The 22,147-nt window shown below is 36.7% G+C and overlaps 2 protein-coding genes across 2 annotated transcripts in view; one reads left to right on the top strand and one right to left on the bottom strand.

The window, feature by feature from the left end:
• Positions 1-9,734, top strand: part of LOC132550332 (microtubule-associated serine/threonine-protein kinase 3-like) — a 79,026-nt gene extending 69,292 nt beyond the window's left edge. Inside the window, exons 22-28 of the mRNA XM_060214377.1 lie at positions 264-491; positions 750-886; positions 1,278-1,513; positions 2,134-2,291; positions 2,832-2,969; positions 3,375-3,583; positions 4,331-9,734. Coding sequence (XP_060070360.1) covers positions 264-491; positions 750-886; positions 1,278-1,513; positions 2,134-2,291; positions 2,832-2,969; positions 3,375-3,583; positions 4,331-5,305 — 2,081 coding nt within the window. The 3' untranslated portion in view covers positions 5,306-9,734. The remainder of the gene's footprint in view (positions 1-263; positions 492-749; positions 887-1,277; positions 1,514-2,133; positions 2,292-2,831; positions 2,970-3,374; positions 3,584-4,330) is intronic.
• Positions 9,735-11,605: 1,871 nt separating this feature from the next.
• Positions 11,606-22,147, bottom strand: part of LOC132550331 (nucleolar protein 58-like) — a 33,581-nt gene continuing 23,039 nt past the window's right edge. The window contains exon 3 of the mRNA XM_060214376.1: positions 11,606-11,901. Within this exon, the coding sequence (XP_060070359.1) occupies positions 11,606-11,901 (296 nt within the window). The remainder of the gene's footprint in view (positions 11,902-22,147) is intronic.

The raw sequence follows: 22,147 nt of genomic DNA, 5'->3' as shown, positions 1-22,147 counted from the left end.
ATGAAACCTGTAGGTTTTCAGAAGTAAATCTTCCTGCTTACTAAAATTTTGTATTTATGAAACCTGAAACTGTGAAGACCTTGTAGTAATTTCAATAAGATTATGTGGATACTTGATTAATTTCTTCAAGTACAACAACCTCATATAAAAATGGTCTTATTTTGTTTTTCACACCTGCAACTTTAGATTTTAAGGAGATTTTGTTCTTTTATTCCATTGACATAAGATCTTTGACTTTAAACTTTGAACCTTGACCTTTGTAGAGGAAATTGAGTGGCCCCAGGAGGAGGAATGGCAGGTGCGTGATGACGCTCGTGACCTTATCACCCAGCTGCTGCAGCACAACTCGCTCAACCGTCTGGGGACAGGTGGCGCCAATGAAGTCAAGGAGCATATATTCTTCTCAGATGTTGACTGGGAGAGAATCCTTCGGAAAAAGGCAGAGTTTGTGCCGGAACTGGAGGATGAGGAGGATACAAGCTTCTTTGACAGTAAGTGGACATGCAATTTAAACACTGACTTTTTGTTTAAGTATTATTGTCACAGAAGATTTGACCTGGGCTGTGATGCTGAATGTTGTACCTTATCTGAAAATTTCTTGTAAATGTGACAGTGTGATCAGCAATCAGATGTAGAATTAGGTTAAAATTCAGTTTTCTTAAAAATTAATTTCTCACCAATAAGGGTTAATTAATCACAAAACCTTCATTTTTGTCAAAATTATGCATATCTTAAATTTCACATTCCAGCACGGATGGATCGTTATAACCATGACTTAGATGCAGACGACACAGAAGATGATGGCGATGATGTGTTATTTCAGAGCTTTTCTTCTTGTTCTCCTCGTTACAGCAAAGTCTACTCCAAAATAGAAGAGCTACATGAAGTAAGTGGCTTTGTTCAGTACTTTTGTCCCTGTACTAGCGATGAAGGGGGTTTGATACCTGGATCTCCATACTGTAACTACTAGCAAATCAAGATATTTTGGATGTCACTTTCCTTACTGATCAGCCATTATAGAAATTTGTGCAGCTATAAAGTGCAGTACAACTGAATTTGAAAGTAAATACATTTCTTTTTTTATTTTTCATGAAAAAAGTAAGATTTTTTTAAAAAAAAAAGGGGGGAAATATAAAAAAAAACGACCTTTACAGACTGTATGTTGTTACTGGTATAAGTTACTGTATATTCTAAGTATACAAAAGTATACAGCATAAGTGTTCATGTATAGGTCATTTTCCTTAAGGAATAGTTCTAAAATGATTGTCTTGCTATAGCAGAGCAAGGAAAAAGAGAATCGGCGTCGACATTCCAGTGCAGATGAGATGCGCACCAGACTACTGGAGAAACAGGCTTTAGATAGAAAAGATTCCAACCAATCAGAGGGCTCCGATTCCTCAAGTGAGATCCAAGGTTACCTCCGTCGCGACACCAGTAGCACACTTGTTGACACTTTGGATCGTAATGATGGTTCTATGAAGCTTGATGAGGATGTGTTTAGCTCACCAGAAAGGTACATGTTTGGTTACTCATTTACCACAGATAATTGGTAAACCTTTTTTATTTAACAGTAAACCATTGTCTGGTTATTAACCCACTTATTGTATCATCATCCTGATTTTAGCCAACACCATGAAATATTGTGACTACATGCTTCGCTCATTGTTCTGTCATTATCCTGTCATTATCCCCACCCCGTATTGGAATAAACTGTGGGCCTGGTATAATTGCATTAAATCATCTGAGGAGTTTATGTTTGTTGAGTTTTCAGTTGATAGGTCAGATTGAATTAGTGTATCTATCATAAATACCTCAATAGATGTTGGAAAGTTATTTCCGAAAATTACTTAAATGGACAGGAATGTGGCGTTGATGTTCCTTCCTCATACTGTATCACTAAGCATAGGTGGAAACTGGTAGACATCAATCTAATTCAATGTCTATCCACCAGATCAAGGACTATGAAGTTGACCGTTGAAACACATAATTTATACATTTAACTGAGTTTCATGCTACTTGGAAGACAGAAATATTGAATATTACACTTGTGTTAAAGAACATTCATTGTCTCTTTTTGCTAGTATCATTAAATTTTATTGGAAATTCCGTTCAAATTTGGTGTTTGTTTAACAGCACACCCCGCTCACAACCTAAGACCAGCACACCAGAGAGTGCAGAGAGAGATGACTCCAGCTCAAAGAAACAAGAAATCCGCCCACCAGTTATCAAAAGCATCATTCCCAAATTTGCCATTTCAACAGACGATGACAAGGGGCAAGGAATATGCAAAGGTATTTACAAGTTCTGGGCTAAGTAGCCTAGTTTCTCCATGTTTGGATGTAAGGTAGTGAGCCCTGGTTGATCAGATTATATAAATACTGGTTTTGAAAACCATAACATCAGGCTGTCTGCCCTTGTTACATTAACTCTGATCCAACTTAACATACTGGCAAAAATTTCTTTGCTTTACCATACATGGCTCAAAATATCTTAATCACCTTTATTATTTGAAACCCTGTCATTGCAGTATGAAAGGAGTTTGTCGCTTGTATTACAGGCAGTGTTTTTGCTGATGATATGCAATTAAAATTAGCAAATGTTAAACTTCATGCAGAGGACTAATTGAAGTTGTTGATGTAATTGTCTTAGTTAAAGCTGTTCCACATGACCTTTGTTGATATGGCTGTTTTTATTCACTCTGCTGATGTCGGGTTTAACAAAGAGATGACTCCATAAAATTGATGTTGATGTATATGATACCATTAAAATGATGTTTATTTACTCCATTGCACTGATGTAACTCCATCAAACTGATGTGTTTGACTCAACAGATGTATTTTCAGAGTTGTCACCAGTAGATGAGAACAAGGAGAAGGGGAATGTGACACTGCCCACTACCAGTGGAGGACGGAAACACCTACAGAAGTCTGCCTCAACCACAGCACTTACACTTCTCATACAACCCACAGGTCTGTATCCCTGGTACACTCTACAACTTGTATTATACATTATAAAGATCCATTGACTGAAGCAACAGTGTAAAGGAAACTTGATATACACTGCTTTACAATAATCATGAGTATAACATTCAGTAGTAGTTATTAGTTTTTAAAGAATGGAACTGGATTTGAATCAGAATTAACGCAAAATAAAATGAAACTGTGCTGTAGGTTTGAATTAAATATCCTTGTTCAAAGTGTCATGTTAATGGGGATTCCTATCTAACAAGATATTTTTATGTACATGATAATTTTGTGATCGTTATTAATTTTTGTACCTGGTAAATTGCGTTATATTTTAAGGTTTCATGGAATATCAGTGTTTATAGGACTACCTAAAAGTTCATTTTTTCAATCTTTTTATGTGTTTTGCAGATGACTTTATGGCTGCACCAGTGACCTCCCCAGGATCAAGCACAAGTTCTCGGGATGGTTCTCCATCAAGGGATGTCTCACCACTTGCACGTAATCTCAAACCACCAACCATCATCAAGAGAGGAGCACGTGGCTTTGGGTTCAACATACACACAATTCGTGTTTACCAGGGTGACACTGATGTCTACACCCTTCAACACATTGTCGTGGTGAGTGTGAATAAATGTATAAAGGAAACCCATTTTCATTTCATATGTCCCGATCTTTTGTGGTTAGATATGGTTAGGTAGTGCTCGGTAGAATTTAGACCGACCGGACCACAAAAGATATTTGACACATACAGTATTCGACTCAAAAGTGTTTGAACCATACATGTTTAATCTACTGAGATAAAGAAAATAAATAAACAGGACAGAACAAAACATGTGACTTGTACAATGTATTTGATTCGAACATGATCCACACAAGTGAGGTTTACTGTACATACAGGATCTTAACACATCCAAAATGAAAATTTTGTGGAACGTGTCATAAATCATTTATGAAAAGGAAAAGAATTCAAGATCCTTTTATCATGTGATAAATTAGCTTAGTTAATATTGCAGAGAATAATCATTTCCATGTAAACTTTGAAGTTGTCACTGCTCTTTATCATGTGGTGTGCATTATGATGTTATATTGCATCAAAGAAAAGGTGACATAATGTCATTATCTTATTCCTGACAACAGTCTTAAGAATTTTACATGAACCACCCACTTGCTAAAATGAAAAAAACTGTGACAAGTGTCAAAGATCACATGAAAAACAAAACCCAAAGAGGTTGTCACTTAAAGAATTTTAAAAATGTAACCAAAAAAAAAAAAAAAAAATGAAAACAAAAGAAATTGCAATTTAAAATCATTTTGGTTTGATTATTTGATAGGGTTTCAATGGTATATGTTATTTGTTTTTTCAGAGTGTTGAACAGAACAGTCCAGCATTTGAGGTAGGATTAAGACCAGGTGATTTGATCACCCATGTTAATGATGAACCAATCCAAAGTCTACTCCATACACAAGTGATCCACCTGATCCTGAAGGGTGGAAATGTTGTCCACATCCGCACCATCCCAATGGAAAGTACCACCATCAAGACAGTACAGAGCAAGCGGCGTAGCCACCCAGGCAAAATGGCTCGTCGTTCTAGTCAACGCAAACGACAGGAGCGCAAAGGGGAGAAAAAGAAGGGTCGGTCCTTGCTACGGCGTCTCAGTTCCAAGAAGACTGAGCACCACATCCTGCCAAGCTCACCTCTGACCTCATCGCGATCCTATTCCTCCAGTACTTTCAGTAAGTCCTGGTCTTGTGGTGACAGTACTCCAGGATCTGGGAAGGCCAATCGATCATTACCTATTTCCATGCCATGGTCACCAGATTCATCTGCAGCCAACTCATCCACTAGTTCATCACCAAGCTCTTCAGCCCCAAATTCCCCTGCAAGTTCCTCTCAGTTTTGTCGACCAAGCTCTCTACATGGACTCAAGCACAAACGTGCACAGAGCCTTAAATCTCCACATCGTCGTAAGTCAGTGCATAACATCCCCTTGTCTCCACTAGCTCGAACGCCCTCACCTTCTCCAATGCCACCTGCTTCTCCAACACGAAGTCCTAGTCCTCTTGCTCTCGCCCACGGGCACCAGATTGGCAGCTCTAACATGGTTCAGCAAACTATACCATCTCACCTCAACTCATCAACACAGGCTCAAGCTACAACACCCGTTGCAAGAAAGCCGTCATTTACACGTCCCAAAAGCTGCGAACCTGGTTCTCCTTTACTACGCCGAGCTTTATCACCTGACAGGCTACACCCAAATTCAGCAGAGAAAGTCACATCTGTGCAAAGGAAGGCTTCACTACAAGAAAAAAAGAGTGGTCTCTCTGACGCGCTATGACATAAATGTTGTGATTACTCTTGCGTCAAAGGAATTAATTAATTAAGGGCTCAACTGCAATCTTTGTGTTTGATGCGATGTTCTTTTTTGGCCTCACCAGAGCATCAGGAATGTATCAGTGATGGTTGAAAATGTTATGCTTGATTTGACTTCGGTCATCAGGCAGACAGAAATGTCTGTGATGTGCTCAATGTGACCTACAGAGAAGGACGTGGGATTCCCTGTATACGCTTAATTTGGTCCTTTGCGGGCAGCATGTAACCTTTCAGGAGGGTTTATTACTACAATATGCCTGCAACATTTTTTGAAATAGTTGCTTTTTCAGTGTGCTCATGTTTAGGTGTTCAATAAAGTTGTCTTGTTTACAGATTTAACTTGGTGCTGTGTGTGAGGGGAAGGCTTTTCAAGAGTAATATTTCATACCATCTGAAAAAATAATGGAATGTTATGACTGGCATTTTACACACACATGACAAAGATGGTTATGTAAGGATTGATATGTAGCCCTGCTTGAGGAACTGTCAGATATAATTGTTTCTCATACATATCTTCAACAGTCCTGATTGGAACTAAAGCATTTACTTCAAGATGTAACATAACGAGTATGCATTAACAAATTGAAAGGCAAAGAATATTTCATTATATATCTTACGCTAAAGTGTTAGTGCTAGATAGTCTAAAAATAATGGTGTAAAACATACACATGTGATAACAAGCCAGCAATTTCTTATAACAGTATCCGTTATCTGTTGAAATTATCTAAATATATATATACCTGGTATATATGTGTGTAATATCTATCTATGTAGCACCAACTCACATGTTCCAGGAACAGAAATTGTAAATTATTACTCATAGATTGTTTTTCATCGTTTACCAGATGTGTGTCATGTGATATTATTAGCATATGTTTGTGTTAATTATTAGCATCTTGCCTGTGATTCAATTTGTACTACTATGTGCTTTCATCAGTGTCCACGACAGGACAAGTCAGTATGTCGGACGATTGATAGGGAATGTCACCAATGTGACTAGCTGTTGGAGACTTCATTGTGACATGACGATAGAATGGCAAGCTTATATATAGACATAGAAAAGAAACTAGAAGAATACTCAACTGTTTTGCAAATTTTAATATTGTTATTTTGAATATCATTTTACATTGATATTGTTCCATCTGATCATTGTCATATTCCAGCAATTTCATTTCAGTCATTCTTGTTCAAATCCTTGTCTGGCTAAGTAAGATATTTCTGCTGGTGAGATATTTCTGAAAAATACAGTAAATCTGGTAAGGGGGACATCAATCTAAAACATTGTCAGAAATTGAATGAACGTATTCATTAAACCCCTCACCCCAATTATATGTAGATGTTATCTCATTGCTCATCGTGAATGTCCAGTTTGACCACTCAAATTGCATGCTGATGATATATATATATATATATATATATTGATATATAGCTAATGTCATATTCCAAAATGAGGCAATGTGAGGAAGAAGTTGACATCCTTTCCTTATCCACCGATTATCCCAGCACTGTTTGACATCTCTTTTTTTCTTTTCTTTTTTTTTTTTTTTTGTTTGTTAGAAATGCCTTCATATAGGACACCATATTGTCTGCAATAACAACTTAATCCACATCCGTGTAGTCAGCTGTTTTTAAGCTTTGGTGGCACATATATTGTAAATATATTATAATCATTGGTTGAAAAATTGTGAATTCTATGTTTTTTGATTTATTACTGTTTGGCTATCCCTCAGCAAAGGTGGACCACATTTCACTATAAGGACATGTGCCGTATCTGTTCATGCAGAATTTGGGCAGAAAAAAAATAGCTTCACTGTAAAATCCCTTGAATGAAATTTGTGTACTGATAGAATAAGTTTTGACAAATGTTGAAAAATGTCTGTTTTAAGTGAGTAAGAAATTTGAAACTCTGTATTCGAAATTATGGAGTGAAAGAGACCATGGAGTTATATATATGTAAAGTCAGCAAGAATTTGAACAAGAAGGTCTGATTTTTTTTTCTCATTTAATCATTTAGTTAAAAGTTCAGTCTGTAGTTTGATAAACCTGCATAACAGTATATTTGACGTATTTACTTGTATTTGGTTCTGTTGGTGTTGATTATATCACACAGGTTACAAGTGATAACTAGAAATACACTTATGCTTTAATTGATGTTGAAAGTATTGTGATGACTTGTAATATTGTATAACTACGCTTATTTTTTGAACACCTTTATGTCTGTCATTCTTGGGTGTAAACAAGTTTATTTTCTGTGATGAATCAGATAACATATATTGAAAAGTATTTTTTCGGGGGATGAAGACACAATTTCCAGAAATGTTATTTGTGCAAGGCATTTACTTCTGTGATGAACCAATATTATCTTTTCAGTTACCTGAGAAACCAGAGTCCCTTTACTACTGTTACCATGAAAACCATTGAGTATACATATACCCAGGGTTTTTTCCATTCACATGGAAATGGGCCTTTTTTATTTTTTATCTCATTTTGGAAAAACATGATTGATTGGGAAGGAAATTTGTAGGAGTAAACTATATACTGAAAAGATTTTGTCACATTATGAAATGAATCCATTTGGCAAGGATGTCCATATTTTGCCAAACAAAGCCCCTGGAAAAAGGTCTGATACCCTTCACCACAGGAACCATGGTAACCATGATGTACCCTTCAATGCATTCACCCTGGGATCCATAATGTACCCTTCACTGCAGTCACCATGGAAACCATGATATACCCTTCATTTCAGTCGCCATGGAATCCATGACTTACCCTTCACCAGGAATACCATGGAAACTGATAATTTCTTTTCTATAGTCATTTTGTAACCATCTAGAATTTGCATTTCAATTTAAGTGGCTGCAGCATGCAGTTTACATCAGTATATTATGGACACCACTGTAAGTGTTGATTAGTCAAATGAACATGTATCTCAATTTCCTACCAACTAAACTGGCTTCAATAGGATACTGTTAACAAAAAATTGCTTTCTTTACCATTTATCATTCTGCAATCAGTGGTATCTAATTACTGTAAGTTTTTTTCAGCTCATATTTGAATAGCAGAGTTTTGACCTCCAAAGGAAGGATTACCCCTCTGTTTATGAAATTTCTATAGAAATGATAAAGTACTTTTATGTGACTGCTTGTACAGGGATATCCTATTTTCCCATATTTCTACCAACATGAAATTCTGTTGACCTTAATAAAAACTTCAGTGAGACAGTCTCCGTTACTATAGCGATAATACATGTTATGAGACCTTCACCACTTTATAGTAGTATCTGATGCTCCCTGACCCCTGACCCATGACCCCTGTGACCTTCATTTTGTAAATGTGCATTATTTATTGAATTTCTAATTTATTTGTTGTAGATATCTGTAATAGAAACACATTACATTTTTATTATCAGAATTTTGTAAAAATTTGAAAAATTCTCTTTGAAAAGTCATTTATTTGTATGTTGTTTGAAACAAGTATGTAAGAGAGAGTTTAAGATACTGAGGTATAGAGTGAACAAAATGACCTGTCATTATTTGGTCTCTTAATTTGATTAACATAAAAGTTTAAAAATAGTTGATAATTTTTTTCTCTTTTGAAGTTAGAAAAATCACTTTTTCTAGTTTTGTGATGAAAAAAAAAAAAAAAATAGAAAAAACTATATTCTGTTTGCAAGCAAGATGTCAACAATTTTCTTCAATGAAGTTTGATGATGTTTCTTTCCTTGCTGGTAATATGTGAATATTTTGTAAATTATATGAGATTAATGACAAATTACAAAGCGAGTATTCCATCTCATAGTTTGTTAAATTTCTAGTATTTCTAATATCTGCAATATATTGGAAGTGATTTCCTCTACTAATGTGGTAAAACAAATAATAGAAGACAAAAAAAGACGTTTGATGAACAGATAAGAGTTTAAATCTGGGTGATACTCTTCACAAGAAATTTACCTTTATTAGTATAATAAAAAGATAAAAATTTTCGTTGTTTAAATCTGGAGTCCTCTGAAATATTTACGTCTTATATTACAGGTCATTTTGTGATATATGAATGATTTGAGTGAGTTCTTTCTCAATCCAGCTTCGGAAGCTGTTTTGTTGGTTATTGTTTTTTGATAATCCTAATATTTTGTCTTGTGTGTCACTTTTGATAGCATTTTCTGTTATATGTAAATCATGCTGAATATTAGTGATATGTTGGTTATATATTGAAGATGTGTTAAGTATGTTTATTGTCATTCTGAGGTATATGTGTATATATGCTGTGTACATATATAGCCATCACTGTAGATAATCATTTTTACTTGGACTCAGATTTTGATCTCGCTGTGGTTACTTGTGCTATTTGTGACTAGTGACTTTAAAGTACTGTGCTATAAAATTCTCACCTATTCACTTCTGACTTTTGTTGTCTTTTATTTGTTAAAAAATCAATGCTTTAATAATGGTTATAATTCCACTTATTGACAAAAACTTTGATTATGTAAAGAGGTTTAGGTGTATATATATAGATACAAAATCTGAAAAAAACCCTCCCTGCCCCCTCCTCACAAAATAAAAGAAAAACCAACCCTGTACTTTGTTGATGGTAGGTAAACAAAAGGTAAATCAATCAACGTGAACGATTGCTTGGTTTTTTATATCGTTCTGTGAACAGCCAGGGTCATTTTGAGACCGGGTCTCCATGGTGCGGGTAACCTCGCTAAACATACGGAAGGCCCGTCACATGCTGTCTACAGCAGTTAAGAGTCTTCCCAGGAATTTGACCACGACACCATACACCTGTGCGTTAATCTGAGAGACACGGACCGCCATCAAGGGATGGAAGTGTCGAACCTCGCACCTCGGATCTTCACCTTTGGTTATTACAAAGGACGATGTTCTGTAGACTGAGCTATTATAACCTTCTCCAACGAAAAAGACTGTAGATATAAGTTTCATAAGATAATGTTTTCTAGTACCAAAGACATTAGAGAACACCTCCACGACTCTGACCTGCATACATGTATTGCCATTCATGAACATCTTGGATACCCTTTGAAATGAAGTATATTTATTTCTTCCGTTTCTCTACAATATTCATAAAGATATTTCCAGTTGAATTAAAAACACCTTTGGTCACTAGTTCGATACTTTCATACTTCATAGTGGACGGTCACGTAGTGTTTGTATCATATTAATTTCGTGTACCAGTCTTATTTGTTAGAAAGAAATATTAGCTAGCAACTGATTAATGTCGTCTTTGATAGCCCGGGGGTTAAGCTCACTATCGCTCTCTACAGAAATGAATTAATGCAATAATCAAATCTCTTGTATCAAATTTGTCGAAAGTAATCTGAAAAATCGTTTTACGATCTGATGCTAATGTAGACAGATGATTCCCATAAAACGTTGTAATTCAAGTGTCTTGTGAGAGTTACCTTTCTTAGACCCTTCAGCCTAAGCATGCACATGTACAACAAATGTACACATACCATAGGAGTTCGTAATCTAGCGTTCTTCCTGTGACACAAAAAAGAACAGAACATCTCTATATGGAGTCAATATTTCCTGAGGTGTACTCGTAGGAAGTTTTCTTTAATGTGTCGGTTCTACAATCTCATTTAATGATTTAGATAAATAGAGGGCATTGGACATTCTAAATATGATATTTACAAAATGTATCTTGAACATTTCAAATACAAATTGTATATTAAAATAAATGGTGGAGGGGGGGACACTTAAAAGAATAAGAATAAAATTCCTGTTTAGATCTTTAACTCATCCCTCGACGCACAATGGATATGGAATGAAAATGAATTATTAAATCAATAATGGTTAGAATACATAGATATTCATATGGATCGAATGTCACACATATAATATTTATTCAATATCTTTTAATACTAATTAATACTAATAATCACAATGTATTGAGAGATAAGTTAAAATTAATCAACACATGACGTTTGGCATGTGTTAATTATCTATTTTGTAAGAAGAGAAAACATGTTTGCATTGTTGAAAACAAATTATTACATGCATTAATTATGTCTAAATCAGTGTTATCTAATTAACGTTATATAATAATGTATAATGTGTAATAACATACACGAACTTTTAAATGACGACATAACTGAATAAGTGTTATGACCATATCTAGAGCAAAAGAAAACAGGAAAACCCTCACTAAGTTTTCTATATCTATATCTATATAACTTATTTCTGTTTATATTACAGAAATTTAAACACGAATGGTGATCGGGAACACCGTCATCGATTTTGTCTCATATTCCACGCGCCTGTATTTCATGATGAGACGGGTAGTTATTGGGATAACTAGACCCAGTTAGGGCACATTCTAAAGCCAGGGTGGAATTGAATGACGAACATTCTGATATTTTCCGGCCATAGAGACCGACAGCTTTGACATCCCAAGCATTGTTGGGAAAAAGAAATACGGACCGGAGGTTCATGAGGTCATGGTACTCCTCGTTAATTCTGCATGCAGGAAGTCTGCAGATACGAGTGGAATACAGAAGTGCCATATTCCCAAGAATTGTTGGAGTCATGTTGTTCCCCGCTGTAATAATGAAATTTCTGGGACTGAGTCGAGAGATTCAAACACGAGACGCACAATTATAGGACGTGCAAAAGACCCCCAGGACTGGTCAACACAGCTGTTGATGTCTTTGTCGCAGTTTAAGGAGATTTTTAGGCCGTTGTGCGTTGTTTCCTATAACTTCAGAATTGTTTGGCGATGAGCTTAGCAAGAAGGTGATGGAGCTAACAGAAACCTTCATGTTTGGGCAACATAGGAGAAAGAATCAAGGGGTATGGAATAACCACGGCCGATCTCGCCTTCTTTTACGGCACTGCATTCTGGTCGACTAAAATCAACGATATCTTATTGGCAAACCATAACGGATGATGAATGGGCTTTGAGTAAAGTCTGGGGACAAAAACTAGAATATTACAGAGACCCAGTTCGAGTCAAGGTTCCAGGTCCAGTTTCCTCCAGTAGAGAAGAGACGGAGCTGATAGATAACGAGGTAGAGGATTTGGTAAAGAAAGAAACTTTTGTATGGTGAGTAAGGGCAGTTTATTTGCAACATATTTAAAAATGAATTGAATGACAAGTTCAGACCAGTGATGAATTTGAAGAGGTTGATTGATTGTATCGAGTCAATAGAAAAGGGCTAGTTTTTTTTAATACGTCAATTGATTTGAAGGATGCTTACTTGATCATACATATACATTAGCGTTGTAGGAAGTATTTGAAGTGCATCTGGAGAGGTTGTTCGTACAAGTTTGTCTCATTATCGTTTGATTTTTTCAGTGACTTTTACCAAGGTCTTTTAAACAATTGTCGGCAAGGTGTGTAGTTTAAGAATTAGAGACTTTTTAATACATTGACGACTCCTTGGCAGTGAAAGGGTGTTTGTGAAAGGAACGCAACGGATTTAGCCAGCAATTTTGTCGAGGCTCAATTTCTGATCAATCAGGATAAGTCAGTTATGGAAACTAACAATATTGTTGTACGCTCAGGCTACGTAGACAATTCCATTTCATTTACTGTACGCTTGACTGAAGGGAAGCTGGAGAAGAGCTTGTAGTTCTGTGCTGAGTTGTGAGAAGGTCACGTTAAGAGAGTTGACAAGCATGATAGGTCTTTTTACTTCTCCTCTAAGAGCAGTGATATTGTCCAGAAATATCACACATATTCCTTGGAGTTAAAATCTATCTGGTTGGCTATTCTGGCTTTGTGCACAGAGTCGAGAAATTTGCATGTCACGATTTTATGACGGATAGCACGTGTCATAGTCTGTGGGTAGCACGATTTGGTTGAATGATCTTACAAAGTCAATCTGGACTTGGTGTGAGGAAAAAATAATTTATTTGTCTGCATGTCATATAACTTAGTCAGCGAATAAAGATGCAGACATCTAAACATCTTTATCTAGACAAGTTATCTATACAACTTACTATAAATCACTTATTTTCGTGAATAATCATATTTCGCGTTCATTCGCGAGCATCGCAAGCAGCTTTATTCGCGAATTCAAATCCTACGCTAATATATATTTGTTGTTGTGCGTATATAAACGACTTTTGTAGTTTGGTACCCGCGAAGTCATATAATCGCGAATAAGACAGTAACTTATCTTCGTCGAAATTAAGTGATCTTACAGTAGTTCATTTGGCGAGTGGTCTTTGGACAGTGTGATATTTGACAGAATTTGTAAGCATTTCTTTACCCCAGTTGTTGGCTTGTTTGCTACATGTAGTATATTGAACCATAAATTAATAAGTTTGAATCCTGGGAGCCTGATACAGATGTGAAATCTTATGATGCATAAGCTATGTCTTGGTGTAATCTAACCCCTTATGTGTTTCCTCCTTTCAGCATGAGAACCAGGTCCATGCAAAGGAAATGATTATCGCGACAAGCATCCATGTTAGTCTTTTCGTCTTGGCGAATGTCCACATCTAAAAAATATGACTTGGCCTGGAAGAGCTGGGTTACTTGGTGTGGTGAAAGGCAAGACTATCGTACAAAGAAATACATTTTTCTGAATGAGATCACAATGGCGACCATAAAACTTCCCCATAATTTCACCAACCTGTATCTTTTGAGACCCTTTGATGACTCGAATTTACAGTGACGTGTAAACATCATAGGTAGGGAATACAGGGACAGTGCTATCCAGAAATGGAAAATTCACATTGAGGAAAATGAAATCATCACGTTTATCATACATCTTGGTCGAAAGCTGTCCATGTTGGTGTTTTGGGGGGCATTGTACTTGTTATCCCCATTGTTTGATCGCAAGAGGCGACTAACCTTGAAACATTGATATTTTCCTACTTTTCTAAAGATTTTCACCTTTTCCATTTTTCCCATGACACTGCCTAAGTCTTGGCACAGTTTTATGGTTAGGGTGTCAGAACACCTCTTATTTTTCTTGTATTTTTTGTTGATATGTTGTTATTTTCTTTGTTGTTAATCTTTGTTGATTTATTAATACTGTGGATAAAAAGATATATGCTAAACTTACATGTCATTAAATCTTTTTTAGCTCCCCTTCCCCACTACTGCCTGATGGAGACTAACTAAAGTGACTGTTTGTTTTCATCCTTTATTTGTAGGTAGCATCCTATCTTTTTCCTACTTATTCCAGACTCCAGCATCGCATACAATTTGTAGTTCACACCAATGAAAGAGGTCAAGATTTCTATCGTACAAAGGTCAATTTCCTTACAGATGATACTTGAGTCAGTATCCTGTTAAATAAAGCTATATTACAAACAGTCAATATTGAAGTTACATTGAAATATATCTTGTCAAATCCCAGGATATACACGTGTACTAATAAATGAAATTTGTCATATAGTGATGAAGTATACTTTTTAAATATATGTTGTCCAGTTAAAATACAATTATCTGACAAGGATATACACAAATGCATCTTAAATCGTAGATATATTTATTGCGTCGTTTTCAAATATTGAATAATCCTTTTGGAACACAATCGAGCGTGTCTTTAAAAATCACGAGGCGGTCCGAATATGTTCACAAAGCCAGTGTCATTTAAAACATCGCATTCACACTAATCCTGTTTTCTAACGATCATAGATGGTAATCTGATTGGGGAGGCGGTATACGATTGGAAATCATTTTCGGATTTAACATGACGCAAAACTTCACTTCGTTCACACGCAACAACCGATCTGACACGATTGTTCGGAAACATTTAAGCACAAGGACCCGGGTACCAGGAACACTACATATTTATTGAGAATACTTTTTGTAGCGTCTGTGAATGTCAGAGATGTAAAGAACACCAGAAAGGTATAATTTAGAGTTAACGATCTAGAAATTTCTCGAGAAAAATTCTGACTTTCAGTACCGCCAAAACAAATTCTTCTATTCAATACATATATTGATATCGTTTTACAAACCTATGTGTAGGTTGTGTAATTTATCCATTTTTCAAGCCCCTGTGTAGGTAATGGAATTATATTCAAAAAGCCAGACGCATTTTTCTATCCTACATTACCAATAACACATAACGCCTCAGACTTATCTCTTTTGTCGAAGAATTAATGTACCGAGATAAACTAGACGATATTTCCCCGCGGCTTTCACACCAGTTTGAACAAAAAACATAAATGTACTTTTTTCACACAACGTACAATTTACGTCGATCGTATTTCGTCGACTCTTTGACTTGTCAGATAATTTCGGTGTCTATAAGGTCGTTTTCGTCCACTGTAAACCACGATCGTATTAAATCAAAACGTTTTAGTAGAAGAGGCAGCTTAAACTATTTGACCATTGTAACCGATATCTCCCGCGATACAACAAGGAGGTCGTATTACATCTGTAAGAGAATGCAAAGCAATAATCTCTCGTTTAGCATTAGCAAATAATGAATACTTCTAAATCTACCGTGCGAGTCATCCGTCACGAGTCCTTCTCTCTTAAATCCTGAAATACATACGAAATGCTACAATACACCACATGGATTGGGAACACATTATTACAACATTACAAAGGTTCTCTCCAAAGTATTTGTTACTTTCACTATTATTTTTTTTAACAAACATTGGGAAACAACATAACCTTATCACAATGAATACTAGGTTTTCATACATTAAATGTAATACTACGACATATAGAAGCTGAGTGCACATAAACTAAACCTTTGGTTTCACTTACTTTTGCACATTTTATCTACTGAGAGATTTTCATTTCGTAAAACAATAAATTGATAACAATAACAACATTCAGAATTAGGTCATTAATATTTGAGGGTTGAGTACGTCTTTGTACACCATAACGATAGAGGACGTGGAATAGAAAAGTGGTGATGGGCATTATCGTAAGGATTTCCACAAGAACATTAAGATTTTTCTGTCCAAGTCTGATTTCCTCTAAATAAGTCGAAATTTAAGGGATAACATGTATATCTTTACTCTGTATTCAATATATTACAAATCATTTCTCCAGTTTTGTAGTATGAAGATGCTTTTTGTTGATTAACTGGTTTTGAAATGTCTGCGCGGAATTTTAAAGTAGAAAGAGGAGATTTTATTTCCACGCCTAGCCTGTTCCATGAAGTCATATTGTCGGTAAAGAGCGTGTACAAGACCATAACTTGGAACGATAAAATCATTTCTGTTTCTAAGTTGATAGAATTCTTAAAAGCAGCTGTAAATTGTACGAGATTAATTAGAAAATAGGGAGTAATAAAGTTCTTCATCTTAAATAACAATTGTAATTTTCTCTTTTTCCGCCTCCGGTAGGATAATTTTCCTAATCCGATATCAATGTATGATTAAAGGACTCGCACAAATAAATCACCCAATAAGCGAATGGGTTGTTTCGTCTAATTAGAGACCTTACCTCAATTTAGATTTGGAAACATGTATATTTTACACATTTCAATATGTAGTCAGGTGCAACATATCAGGATCTATCCTAAGTGAGCGATAAGTTTAACTTGTAACCCACTAATTTGTGCCATTTGTAGCCTTTGACGGGTATGATTCAAAGCTTGTGCTGAATTTCAAATATTAATGTCACTATTAAGAATCAATTTTAAATTCATGAGTACATATATCTTTCTCATTACAGAATTATAAAAAGAGCTGACAGGATATAACCATCTCCTGATTAAATTTAAACCAACAACCATGTATTTCAGTTAAATTGAAAATTCCAACTTTATGGAATCTGATTGACGAGGGGTAAGTAAACATTACAAACCACGATTGTAAGTAATTAATTTAATTTTGACATACAGTGTACAGGATCTTAAAATAGAAATATCATCAGTAAAAACACCATATGTAGAACATTAATCACCAGCAATATCATTTCTATAATGAAAAGGAAGAAGAAAGACAGCGGTGAAAACTCTGGCTTTTGTGACAAAGATTTTGGTACGTAACACAAGATTTCAGTTTCAAATACCAACCACTATCAAAAACTTTTGATTTTTCACAATAAACTTGAAATGTATTTTTTTCCGGAAGTGCCACGGGCATATCATGACAAGTTCCAGTTAGCTTGTAAACAGTAGAATGATCAGGCATAAAACCAGGCTGATGTACATTGAAAATATATTTCTCATAAGATAATTTTGAACATGCACCATGTTTAGAAATAATCCTGTCAAATATTTTATCTACAGAGGATAATAATGTTATCTGTCAGTAATGGAGAAAGCCCATAACCCTTAGTGAGAGAGCACATACTTGTTGCTTTTTTCCATAGAGCTGGATAAGTATGTGAAGATGTGTATCAAACATGAACAAAACACGGATAAACGTGATTTTTTCTTTCTTAAAATGATAATAATAAAATAATTTCAAAAACACTTTAAAGAGTCTTAAAAACTCAACCATGTCATTTACTTCACTTTACATTCTGAGATGCTCACTGATTAGCTCCAGCTGGAGATAAACGTCCGTGCCCGTATTCCTGGCGGACAAGTTCGCTGTCAAGGCTGTGTAACTGAGATTTCGATGGTGGTATGGATGTTTTGGAAATATAGTATTCACACAAATATCATTAGAGAACTACTTTAAACGCGTCAAAATGTGTATTGAGAAATTTCAGGCAGATCTGATGAGTAATTCGCTTGTTCATCCAGTATGTCACAGAATACCGATATTCATATCCTTTTCGAGTTAGTAAATGTTCAGTCTAAGGGTATCAGCTTGTGACTTTCTCACTGAACATCATGAGCGAGCCACACCGCAAGTTATTCCAATCCATTCGGGAAAGACACGGTCCGTGGTCGTTCGATTTTACAATACACCTCTGATCTTCACTGAAAGTTACGAAGTCCGACACTCGACTGAGCTAGAAGTCGGAACGTTATAAATAAAGCACGATTGAACTACTCCGGATTGGTAAGGATATCAAGATTATTGTAGAATTGATATATAAGTATATTAAGCGATGTAGCTGAAGTTTGATGTAAAAATTGCAAAACTATTCCGTTAATTTTATTTTGGCATGCTGATACACCAGATGTCGGTTTGAATTTAACATTGACGTTGTAGACTTAAATTGGCCCGAAGTGTGAAAAGTGACAAACACATTAAACACAAAGGATTTAGATGTAGCAAACAAACCGACTTAATGAAAAACAATTGTTGATATTTAAGAAATCAACGATAGCAAATATATATATTTATAAATTGCTTCTTAGGATTCGGTGTGAAACGGCCGAACGGATTATCGGGACACTTAACACTTTATCACTTATTTTTTGGTATAATGTGTGCAAAAACCTCAAGTTGAACGAGTCTACCCTATTCTCTGCTCGAACTCCCATCATGCTTTCCTGTTATCAGCTGATCAGACAGTAATTATAACGACATTGTTTTGGATGTGATACGAAACATTTCCTGAGTGCTCATTAATTTTAAAGACTTTTCGTAAACGAAATTTTCTCATTTCTTGTTTTACTAGAAAATAAATGGCCTTGTTAAACGGTTGTGAATGGTTTCTAATATTGTTGTTTTTAAGTTTAGTGCAAATGTACTTAAGATTTTCAAGTAATGTCTTTCCGAAATATATCTGTAATGCCATTTAGGCAATACAATGTTGCTCTAAAACACATCTGCGTAAAAGTTAATGAGGAAATTACAAAGAGAGAGAAATCAGTAAAAAAAACATTTTCGTGTCAACAGATACCCCATAATAAATGAGTTTTAAGGAAAACCAATTTTGTTAATGAACATTCTAGCAGCTTTTACATCTCCAACAAAGTAAAATCTCAGGATTCTTTTATTAGACACCTGGCAGATATAATTAAATGTACAGTAAACAGCAATAGTACAACTACTCAAAAGAATATATATCTTACTTATCTCCCGATTTTGTGCTGAATGTTACAAGTTACATTTGTATTTGGCTTTTGTGAAGGTTTGGCACAAATGAAGTTGAATGTGTGTTTGTTTGTTGAAGGTATCGCTCCGTCAACAAGAAGCACATATAAGAGATAAAGCAAAAACTGGTGCCTACTTTACAGAATGACATTCGGGAGTCGAATGCTATCTCAGGCAATTGAAGTGACTTGTTGTGGCTTATCACGGTAATTCGTGATACCAGCTCACTGAGAAACACAAACCACCCAAGTCACTGGTGGTGCTATATCAGATCGAAGGTTGTGACATCCTTGTAATAAGTAATTGTTTTAACCGATGGACATTTTTTGGCTGTATTTTTTCTTCATGTTACCTTTAATGTGTTTTGAGACTCTTATCAATACTACAATAATCATAGACCATTAAAAAAAACGAAAAAACAAACAAACAAAAATAAACGAAAAAAAAACCAAACAAACAAAAAAACGAAAAAAAAAAAAAAAAAAAGAAAGTCATCTGTAAGAGAATACCAATGGATTATTTGTTTCAATGGAATTCAAAATTTGGCTTTCAAATGTCGCTTTAGGTCATCCACTTAATTGCATTGCTTACACCAAAGAAACGATTTAACGTTGACATTCCACACACTAAGATTGAAAGCCGTCTGAGGCCCTTACGATGAAGCCAGATGATATACACTTAATTTTCAAATTGACAATTCTTTATTCTAGTCAGTCGGCATATTAGTTCTCGGCCGTGTCAAGAGCGGAACTGATCCAATATACGTCACCCACACGCTTGTTTATGACGGCGGAGCTTAATTTGAGGATATACTGGATTTCTTGCTAGGCTTCACTTCGAAAATACACTAAGCGTGGTCTTCCCGTGAAACGTTGTAACTAAACAGGCAACGAAGTCTTAATTTAAGGAGAGGGACTGCGAACATTCACACTGAAATATTTAAACAACTTCTTCTCATGAACTGAAAGGCCTAAGGACATGATATTTGCCTGGTATGTTCCTAGGATGAAGCCCGACAAAGTTTGCTAATAGAAATGACCTTGCCTTTTATTCAAGGTCACAGGGCTCAAATTTATTAAAAACTTTAAACAAATCATGAACTAATAGGCCTAGTTTTGAGACCTTATGTATTTGTTTTGGCCAAATACTTCAGATGTTAATTAATTCATACTTTGTGAAATCATTACTTAACTCAAGAAATAAAACTTAATAATTCATTCTAAATTGAGGTTTTTTTAATGTAAAACCAATTTTCATGATGTAATACTTACCATAACTTTAGTATGCAAATACAGTACCTACACCCATCTTTGTATCCCAACAACAAAAGATTCAAAAGAAAAACAATCCCGCCCTCCCTACGATCCATGAGCCATCACGGCAGGAACGCAGAGTGATCTCCCTTCCTCTAATAACCTTTATGGCGTAAACCCCACAGAGGGGCAGCCAGGCAGATAAGGAAGAGGGGAGGATAGGGTGGGACTCCATAAAGTTATGGTAAGTATTACATCATGAAAATTGGTTTTACATTAAAAAACCTCAATTTCATTTCAGTAATAATTACCATAACTTTAGTATGCGAATTCGTCTTACCGTAGTGGTGACTAGAAGCCAGGCAGCCCCTTCAGCACAACCAAAGTAGTAGGGAGGGAGAACAGAGTGCTAAAGTGAAGGAAGGGACCTCTCTGTGAAAGAGCAGGTGTACCCACATGCCGCCGTACGGAAAGACATGGCCCGGGGCTAACGAGGAGGCCCAGCCACTGACTATGCCACCACCAAAGGTCCCAATGAATACAGGCCTTCTGAGTGGGAAGCTAGGGATCACAGATAAAAATCTGTTAAGGTATCCCTGCCCTGCCAGAATACTGCAGACATGACCTCCTGAAAGGAGGACTCATTGAGAGAAGGGCCCAGGATGAAGCAAGGGCCCTGACCTCGTGAGACCGCGCTTTCGCTCTCGCCCGAGCCAGATCATCAAAATGCTCGTAAGCATACTAAATCACCTGGCAAACCCACCTGGAAACCGACTGGGAGGAGATATCTCGTTGCCCCTGTTTAATGGGCAAAACAGACGGGATCGAGAGCCCCGCCCCCCCCCCCACCCCCCCCCCCCCCCCCCCCCCCCCCCCCCCCCCCCCCCCCCCCCCCCCCCCCCCCCCCCCCACCCCCCCCCCTGGTTTTATCAAGATAAAACCTAAGAGCCCGACAAGGACAAAGCAACCTATCTCGCTCCTCCGAGCTAGTCACAGCCAGGATCCTGATGGGATCGTGCTAGAACCCCGGAACCTGATTCTTCGCTAAAAACAACTCTATTCATAGCAAAGCCTCTGATTAGGGCAGAAAGAGAGGAGGACTAACCGATCTCCTTCCTGCCATAACAAGCAAGAACTCTGGCAATAGCTGTACGATAGCCAGCAATAGTGCCAGGTGGCAGATAGCGGTACCTAAACAGAGAGATTAGGAAGTCCGCAATCAAATGCAGAGGCTTCGAATGAATAAGCTTCCTTGCCGACACACCAATCACAGAAGATCATCCAACGTGACTGGTAGACGGCAGAAGAGGAAGCCCTGATTGATTGCTCAATGCAATCTGACACCTCTTGAGAAAAGCCTGCCTTGGCGTGGCTTCCAGAGATAGCCTCAGCGCGTGAAGGTGGAGGATCTCTGGTCAAGAGTGTGTCGTTCTGGGCCAAGGCTGGCGAAGGAGATTCGGTCTGGTGGGGAGAGCCAAGGGCTATGGTCAACTGCATGTCCTGGCAGAGAAGAAGGATGTGGATGGAGAGGGCACACAGGACATGAGACCTGGTGGCCCCCGTCTCTCCAGATACGCGACAACTGTTGTCGGTAGCCACACTTTGGACTGCAGGATACCCCTAAAGGACTGCAGAGCCAAATGAACAGTCTCATCTCGAGTACACTGA

Source organism: Ylistrum balloti, unplaced genomic scaffold (assembly GCF_031769215.1).
Source record: "Ylistrum balloti isolate Yb309-2 unplaced genomic scaffold, AGI_CSIRO_Ybal_v1 Utg370120, whole genome shotgun sequence".
NCBI classification, from domain to species: Eukaryota; Metazoa; Mollusca; class Bivalvia; order Pectinida; family Pectinidae; genus Ylistrum; species Ylistrum balloti.
This window is presented reverse-complemented; position numbering and strand designations above follow the sequence as displayed.